Source organism: Chlamydotis macqueenii, chromosome 1 (genome assembly GCF_036417535.1).
Source record: "Chlamydotis macqueenii isolate bChlMac1 chromosome 1, bChlMac1.mat, whole genome shotgun sequence".
NCBI lineage: Eukaryota > Metazoa > Chordata > Aves > Otidiformes > Otididae > Chlamydotis > Chlamydotis macqueenii.
Genome location: NC_141556.1, coordinates 84,591,912 through 84,601,334, shown reverse-complemented (window position 1 = coordinate 84,601,334; position 9,423 = coordinate 84,591,912). Strand labels below are relative to the sequence as shown.

The window sequence follows — 9,423 nt, the reverse complement described above, 5'->3', positions numbered from 1 at the left end:
TGTGATGGTTACTTTAAGGATCTCTCACTGTCCTTATCTCAAACCTTGAGCCTTTTTGCCTTATATTATCTCTCCCTGTTTCCTCAAAGGGTGAGGGAAGTCAAAGAGAGACTGTGTAGCTTGGTCCTAAGGGGGACTAAACTATGACGCCAGTCCACCACACTCACGGTAATTCTGTAACCTGCAGGTGCCAAATATGTTGAAAAGTTAAATCCACCATCCAGAGAGCCTGTGTTGGCGAGGGGCTGGCACTTATTGCTCAGAAAACAGCCTAATGGAAAGAGAGGTTTTCAAATTTATTGATATGTTCTTTTAACTTATCAATATAGCTGAAGCAAGAAGGAAACATTAAAGGTAAATCAGGAATAATTGTTCCCTTTAGAGGTGGGCCAAGCACACTCCACTGTCTGCTTTTCTTTCAAATTCTGCTCCAGTGATTTGTAGGATCAGGATCTTTTTATGAAACAAGGCGAGACTTTTCTGCGTCATTATTGACTGGAGAAGGAGTCAAGTATTGGAGCATCAGAGCACCCATCTATGCAGAAGAGTGAAAAGTAGCCCAGTAGGTCCTTGATATCAGAGTTAGCATTTTCATCCAGGAGTCATCTTTAGTTTGGAAAGAGGTGCACAGGCACAGGCTGAGGCACTTCAGAGCTAAGACTCTATTGCAGGTTTGCTGATTCTGTGTTGCAAGACAAAGCACTTGTGTGTTGAGAGCAATTTTTCGTCAGTTCTTTCATGAGCTGCACTTTCTGAAGAATGCTCCTTCAGATCCTTCATTCAAAGTGAAGTTTACTTCCTCAGAAAAATTTCACTGCCATTTCACAAATCCAATAGCAATTTGAGCAAAGGACATAATTCCAGTTACTGTAATTGCTGGAGTTAGTGTTTGCCTTGACGTGAATTGCAGCACATTTTTCTGCAAAGAGTAAATTGGGTTCCCTGGGTTTCCAGAAACTGTAAAAGAAATTTCCTCTATTGGAAATGCACTGTCATGCCTGACAGTGGGAATGAAGTAACAAACAGTTGTGGAAGATTACTGTAACAGAGATCAGTAGCTCTGGCAAGGGAAGACTAGTGATGTTTTTGATCACAAAACTAGTCAAGTTTTCTGGCTTACAGTGCAGTGAGGGACAGAAATCCCTCTTTATCACATACTACCTTACACAGTGTATTGGTCACTTGAACAGAGATGTGTGAATTTCCTTCCTCACTCCCCACAAGATACTCACACAGCTGTTTTCTTATATGGAGTCCTATCCACCTATTGCCATTGCCCATTTTCTTAAGCAGTTAAGCCTATATAGTATTTAGTTTCATAACCATTAGTAAATATTCCTTTTGCCAAGTTGAAGAGAAACTCCTGGAAAAAAAGCACAGTGTCAATGATGTGCAGGACTGAGCAGAGGGAGGCAGCAGGAGTGAGTCCCTTCAGCAGAGGGGGAGTTGATGCTGAAAGCATGCAGAAAGGTCATCCCACTCCGCTGCAGGAACAAGGAAGGACTCTGACTCCTCTCCAGGGCCTGGCACTCTGTCTCTGGCTTCTCTGCCCCTCTCTCAGCCGGGCACCTACCTGCACTGCCTCACTGTTAATCATCACCAGGTGGGAGTCCATCTCAATGCAGTTCTGAGCATTTTCAGCCCTGGACATGTTATCATCTGACAGGTAACAGAACTTTTCTTGAAAGCATTTGCAGTCCTTTGGACCCAGCTGTCCTCTGAGGAGGGGAAATTCCTGCTTTTGAACAAGATATAGAATCACAGAATCATAGAATCATTGTTCTGGTTTTGTTGGGTGAGGGGGGGACTAAGGTGGTAGCTTCTGTAGGAAACTGATAGAAGTCGCTTCCCTTTGTTCAGTGGACTCGGCCGGGCCTAGGGCAGACCCACTGCTGGCCAAGGCTGAGCCAATTGGTAGCAGAATGTCCCGTGATAACACCTCTGCAATAATGTATTCAAGAAGGGGAAAATAGGAAAAAAATGGAGAGAAGATGTGAAGCCGCTGAGCCGGGGCAGAGAGGAGGAGGCGCGAGCCTCGTGGGCCTTGCAGGCCTCACCCTCTGGCCTCCCGCTGGGCAGCCGACTGGGCCCAACTCGGGCCAAGCCTGGCTGCAAGAAGTGGAGAGGAGATGAGAAGTGAATAAGATGTAAAAAGGATCCTGAGAGGCATCTGCCAGCCTGTTGTGAGGAACGGCTGCAGATGCCAAGGTCAGTGAAGGAGGGGGAGGAGTAATGCGGCTCCCAGCCAAGATTCCCCTGCAGTCCATGGTGACGACCATGGTGGAGCAGGTTGTCCCCCTGCAGCCCATGGAGGTCCACGGAGGGGCAGGGATTGACCTGCAGCCTGTGGAGGATCCCACGTCAGGGCAGGTGGAGGCCTGAAGGAGGCTGTGGCCCGTGGAGGGCCCGTTGGGACAGCTGTTCTAGAGGGACTGCACCCCGTGGAAGAGATGACCCATGCCGGAGCAGTTTCACGAAGGACTGTGGCCCGTGGGAGGGACCCCACGATGGAGCAGAGGAGGAATGAGAAGAGTTTTTCCCCCGACGATGAAGCAGCAGCATAAAACAACACATGATGAACTGACCGGGACCCCCCATTCCCTCTTCCCCCACTGTGCCGCTCCAGGGGAGAGAAGGTAGTAGAGATAATGTTAAGCCTGGGAAGAGGGAGGTGTGAGGGGAGGTTATCTTGTTCCCAGTCTCATTCTCCTGCTAGTTTTAGAAATAAATGAATACTTTTCCCCAAGTCAAGTCTGTTTTGCCCGTAACGGTAACTTTAAGAATTTCTCCCCATCCTTATCTCAAACCTCGAGCCGTTTTCCTTATATCAACTCCCCCAGTTCTCTCGGAGGGTGGGGGGAGTGAGAGAGAGAGACTGTATAGTCTGGTCACGATCGGGGCTGAACTACGACAATCATAGAATGGTTAGTGTTGGAAGGGACGTTCAAAGGTCATCTAGTCCAACCCCCTTGCAAGGAGCAGGGACATGCCCAACTAGATCAGGTTGCTCAGAGCCTCATATGCTGTCCTTTATCTTAGTGAGCTTAATGTAGTATCTCCATGTTAGGGGAGGAATTTGTAAAACATTTTAATCTGGGCAAAGGTAAACTCCTTTGCTCTAAAAGAAAAGCTGCCAGCAGCCTCACAGGCTTCTCTCAAAAGGTTCCCACCTGAAGTGTCTTTTCCTTTCTCTACCTATTCTGCCATCTCCATGCAATCTCTGTTTGGTGAGAGACACAGCTTCTCTCTTAATCTTCCTTAGAAAATGTGATGAAGACTACTTGACTTGCTTTCGTCTGGGAACACTTCGATCAAAGAAATGTTGTCCATGTGTTTAGTTCTCAACTCATGCCAACTGACGGACATGTAAAACTGCTCTAACAACCTTGCTGCCACCCCACAGAGTTCCTTACACTAGCCAGATTTTCCTAGATATCTGCCTTATAGCCAGACAGTCATGTGACAGATTATAAAAACATCGTATCTCAAAGAAAGAGGCTACATGCTTTAATTCTGTATATCTGTATCTATAAGCTGTATATCATACTCTGCATATATCTCTATAGTATATAGTATATATCATCCAATAAAGTCAACAAACAAATACATCCTTGTCTGTGCTACCTTAGGCACTTGCTCTGAATCTCAGACCTCATAGGGTCTCTTCTTGGTTCCCAGGAAGGAGCTCCTCAGGAAGTTGCACACAGTGAGAATGCCCTCATGAAGGTAATGCTCCAGCTCACCCATAGTAAGCACATATTCACTGTGATCTTTCAGTGAACTGCTTGAGGATGGCTGTTGCAATAACGACAGGACCTTCGTGGATGATGTACTGGAGACCTTTATTGTCCGTCAGCATAAGTCTTTTATATCTTTTCTAAGTTACACGTGAAATGCACGTGCTTAATCATCTAATTAAATTGGTAGCAATATACTGTTCACGCGCCTTAAACTTCATTTGGATTGGTTGTAGATTTTTAGTTGTATTTACTATTTTTGCCTTTGGTATTTACTTATCTTGTTCTCATTGCTGTTTTTTGTTATTGAACAAGTGGTGTTCAAGGACATAGCTCAAATTCTTTAATATCAGGCAGCTGTACTGCACTCTCTGTTCCCACATGTCCCCCTTTTTGTATTTCTACTATCAATATCTGATGAAGTATTTTCTGTATTATTTTTGTAGGCAGGTGAATCAAACACAAAATGTTAATAATTATGCTTACTAAGATACCAAATTTCTCAATTCCAATTTTAGCCAAGGATAGCAACCATCCAGTTATGCCACACAGAAGCTTATTTAAGATAATTACTGACCACACGTTATACATATTCATAATTACTTAAGTGAAACTAAATTTCACTACCTTCTAATAATTTTCTACTATAACATTCTTCTACCATTATAGATACAACAACTCCATTGACTTTCTTATCTACAAAGCCAGTGACTAACATTTTTTTTTTCACACCTCTGTTGAAACGAGCCATAAGTCCTACTAACAATGTCTTGTATCTTAAAGCTTCCCTTCTCATTCCATGGCTTGCTCATCCTTCCCCCAAGGTTAGTTTGCTTTCGCCGACACTGTACTGGCTCAGTGAAATACCACATCTCTCCCTTCTTTGTTTATGAGAAGAGGCTTGTTTCAACGCTTTATCGATTAAAGTCTGCACACATTTTAACACACGGAATATAGATCAAAATACATATATAAAAAGAATGAATAGGCATCCTACAGCTATTTGTAATAAGCTTATCTCAATCCACCAAAAAGATTTCTGAATATATCAAAATCATCCCTTTGTTGCAGTTTTTGTGCTCCTTATTGCAAGTTTTGAATACTTTTGTGAATAGATTCCGAATGATTAGACAGATTCATGCAGCAAAGCCCATCAAAATCCTGACAACCATGATTTTGTGCTAATAATGAATCTATTGCCAACCCAACTACGCCGACGACACCGCTGAGCAAGAGGATAATTATCAGCTGGGTCAGAGCAGAGAAAGGAGGCAGGCACAGCACCCTCAGGGCATCCCCTGTTGTTAATAAAGTGTGCTCTGGGTCCCTTCTCTCTCCTCTGCACCGAGCCATCTCTGTTTATACCCTCGGCAGATTCAGTGTAAGAGTACTGACTAGAGGTTGCTGCACGCGTGGCCAGCACATGCAGCAAGGCCTGTCAAATATGTGTTCTGCAGGCTAACAGCGGTTCTGTTTTGTAAAGTAGCATAGCTTATAGAATCTACATCAGTTAGCAGTGTTGATAGTACTGATGCAGTTGTGTTTGTTTGCTTAACAAGCCAACAGTCCTATTTATTCAGCACATCAGGTGCAAAGATTGAAGTAGCAATAATTTCACTTGGTTTCCAAAACCCTGTATTATCTTGGCAATCAGATTCAAAGCTATGTGTATTTCGTGTAGGTTCTTTATGCTGTCTGAATTTTGATGAGTTGGTGCTCGCATGACTACGTCATGCTGTATCGTTGCAATGTATAGATCTTAAAGCATTTACAATCATTACCCCTCTAATAGCCTTAGCTCCAGAATAGTTAAAATTCCATCTGAAGAGCATAGACTTTCTAAAATAGGCACCGTTTTTTGTGTGCACTGTTATTGGCTCTCCCAAAGTCAAGTGTTGTCTTATGAACACCTGCTTCAAATCAAGAGATTACTGGCATTTGTCACATTCCTCTGTAACGGTCTCGATGTTATTGTCCAAGTCCTCCTCATGAACGACTCTATCATCCAAATCCTTCTCATGATGGCTCAGGTCAGGCTGGATGCATCGTGCTGGAAGCCACCTGGTACCATTACCTGTGGAGACACAAGCATACCCTCTCCCCCATGTTAATAGCTCGTATGGACCTTCCCATCGCTGCGTCTGTAATGATTTTACCCATACTTTTGCCTTCCATCCATTCTGGTCTCCTGTTCCTAAAGATAAGAAATGCTTCAGTATAGGGGCATTTTCCTCTTGTTCCCGAAGGCTGAAAAAGTTTAATGTATACAATGCTTTGTTAAGCCTGTTCTGTGGGGATTCATCTCTCATTCCCCCTTTTTGCTTTTCCAACATGGCCTTGAGAACTGCATGAGCCCGCTCAATTATTGCTTGACCTTGGGGGGAATGTGGGATTCCTATAGCATGAGATACACCCCAACGATGAAAAAATTGATGCGTTTTTTGACTAGTATATGCTGACCCATTATCTGTTTTTATATTATATGGTACACCCAGGGCTGCGAATGCACCTATGAAATGCCGAATCACATCACGGGATTTCTCCCCAGAGCAGGCAGTAGCCCACATGGCATGAGAGAATATATCAATAGAAACATGTACATATTTATATCGTCCAAATTGAGAGATGTGTGTAATATCAGTTTGCCGAAGCTAAACCCCTTGGATTAACCCCGTTATGCCTAATGGTGGCAAAAGGCTGACAATCTGGACATGTTTGTAGGATCTGTCGTGCCTCTGTCCATGAAAGTTGAAATTGTCGCTTCAGTGCCCTTGCTGATTGATGGAAGAATTCATGGGATGCTGTGGCTTGCTGTATCTTGTTTGGGACTGGAGATTTCCAAAGGGGTAAAGTGAGCTTATCAGCACGATTATTTCCTTCTGTAATAAAACCTGGGTAAGTTAGTATGTCTACGCACATGCAAAATATAAAAATCGTTATTTCTGTTTCTAACTTCCCATAACAAAGCTTTAAAGAGAGAAAATAATCGTACATTATTAATTTCCTTTAGCCAGGCATATTCGAGACATTGTACAACCCCACAAACATATTGTGAATCAGTGACCAAATTAAATTTTGTTTTCCATTTTTTAAAGACTGTTATTACTGCAGATAATTCTACAATTTGTGGTGAGCCTGTCACTTTATGCACCTCAGAGTGCCAGCCGTTGTTGTCTTTCCAGACAATAGCAGCTTTTCCTGCTTTTCCTGATCCATCTGTAAATACTGTAGGTCCTTCCACTGGTGTAGAGCAACACCGGAGTCTGTGTTGTAAAGGAAGGTCTTGTAATGCAGTCAATAGTTTATGTGAGGGATAATGTATTGACACTTGTCCCGTGAAACCTAAGAGTGCATTTTGTAATGCAGTACTATTGGCTAAACACAATTCTAAATGGTCTTGCGTAAATGGAACAAAAATACAGATTGGCTCTTTGCCTTGTAGCATCACGATTCATTTTCTGCTTTTGCATATAACCATAGCAATCATTTCAGTTCTAGTCACAATGGTTTTTGAAGACTGATGTGGTAGAAATACCCATTCCAGTAAGATCAAAGGATCCTTATGTTGTTCCTCATCCCATTGCGCTATTAGTCCCAAAGGTTGTTTTGCATTATTAATAATTATTAATATAATCCCTATATCTGCATTGCGACGATGTACCTGCCTTGACTGGATCACCAGCTCCTCCTGAGCCAGAGCTTTCTGTGCATCAGCTGTTAACTGTTGGGGTGAATTTAAGTTAGGCTCCCCTTTTAGCAAATTAAAAATAGGGGAAAGTTGAGTATTATCAATTCCCAGCAAAGGGCGAATCCAATTTATAGCACCCAGTAATTTTTGGAGATCATTTAAGGTTTGAATCTCTGTTTGTAATACAACCTGTTGTGGTTGTATAGTGGAGGCAGAAATTTTCAATCCCTAATACTTCCAGGGTTGCTTCTCTTGAACTTTTTCTGGAGCAATTTGTAACCCGTACACAGAAAGAGTGGTCCTTACCTCCTCAGTTGCTCTTGTCAATAGGTCAGGAGATTGTCCGGCTAACAAAATATCATCCATATAATGATATATTAACATTTGTGGATACTTAAGCCTTAGCTCAGAAACGGCCTTTGCAACATACATCTGACAGATAGCGGGACTATTTTTCATGCCCTGAGGCACAACAACCCAATGATATCGCTTCATGGGCGCAGCCTGATTGATTGACAGGATGGAAAATGCAAATTTTGGTCCATCCCCTTCTGCTAAAGGAATAGTGAAAAAACAATCTTTTAAATCTATTACTACAATTGGCCTATTGATTGGAATCATGGTTGGGGACAGGAGCCCTGGCTGAAGGGCTCCCATACTTTCCATTATAGCATTTACCCGCCGCAGGTCATGTAACAGTCACCACTTTCCGCTTTTCTTCTTTGTAACAAATACAGGTGTGTTCCATGGGCTCATGGTTGGTACTATGTGTCCTGCCTGCAATTGTTCGTCAATCAATTCATGTAACGCACGGAGCTTTTCTTCTGTAAGGGGCCACTGATCCACCCAGACAGGTTTATCTGTCAACCATTTAATAGAAACACTGGGCCGTGCCACAGTGACCCCTAGGCAAAATGTGATGTATTAATCGTCACCCTCCATGATGCCAAAACTTCTCGTCCCCATAGGATAAGTGGAACCTTCACTACATAAGGGCGCGCGGTGGAGACTTGTCCGTCTGGACCCACCACTTGTATTAAATCAACACTCTGATAGGATGTGGTAGTTCCTCCAATGCCTGCTAATCCAGAGGCTACAGGCTGTACTGGCCACGAGGACGGCCATTTAGTGGATGATATCATGGTGACATCCGCACAGGTATCTATCATTCCTGTCATTGTAACAGCGGTTGGCTTGCTCTTTGGGTTGCGTACTATACATGTCAGCTTTAGTCTTTGTGTTGTTACCGGCTGTACCCACAAGGCTGCAGGGCCCATGGATCCAAAACTTCCGTCTCCCCTTTTTTTATCTTCTGCGTTTAAAGATTGCCCCTGAAAAGGTATCAATTGGGCTATCCGAGCTCCTGTAGGTACAACAATCGGTGGTGAAGGGATCCAAACCATAACCTGAATTTGTCCTTCGAAATCTGCATCTATTACTCCCAGTAAAACAAATAATCCCTGAATGGTCGTGCTCGATTGCCCCAGCACAAGTGCACTTAGGCCATTACCTATGGGTCCTTTTGCATTCACCGGAATCTTGTAGACCATGGAATCTATGATGTTTGTTGTGTTGAGGGTGGCCACATCCAGTCCTGCACTACCGGTGGTCTCTGCTCAGAGGTGACTGCACCCACTTGGGAGCGCTGCCAAGGTACTTGTGTCTGCATGCGCCTGCGACTCGCATTCTCTCTGGAGTTTCCCGATTGTGACCTTCCTTCCCTATCCCATTTGGATCGGCACTGGTTAGCATAATGCCCGCCCTTTCCACATTGAAAACAAACTTCTGGGCTATGCCCTTCATAGCGTGTTATTGATGGTGATTTTTTAAGACATTCACGCTTAAAATGTCCTGTTTGCCCACACTGGAAACAAATCTGATTATTTACCCTGACTGCAGCGAATGCAGTGGCCATGGTTTCCATCTTATGTTGTACCAAGCCCACCTTTTGACATGTTTCCATCATTTCAACAATAGTGGGATTTCTCAAAGGCTCCA

At 43.5% G+C, this 9,423-nt stretch overlaps 1 protein-coding gene across 1 annotated transcript; it reads right to left on the bottom strand.

Moving 5' to 3' along the window:
• Positions 1–800: 800 nt before the first annotated feature.
• Positions 801–8,975, bottom strand: LOC147602187 (C-type lectin domain family 4 member E-like). Its single transcript, XM_086749414.1, is given in 5 exon segments — positions 801–957; positions 1,233–1,363; positions 1,574–1,718; positions 5,670–5,811; positions 8,936–8,975. Coding segments are annotated over 5 exon segments (615 nt in total).
• Positions 8,976–9,423: the final 448 nt, after the last annotated feature.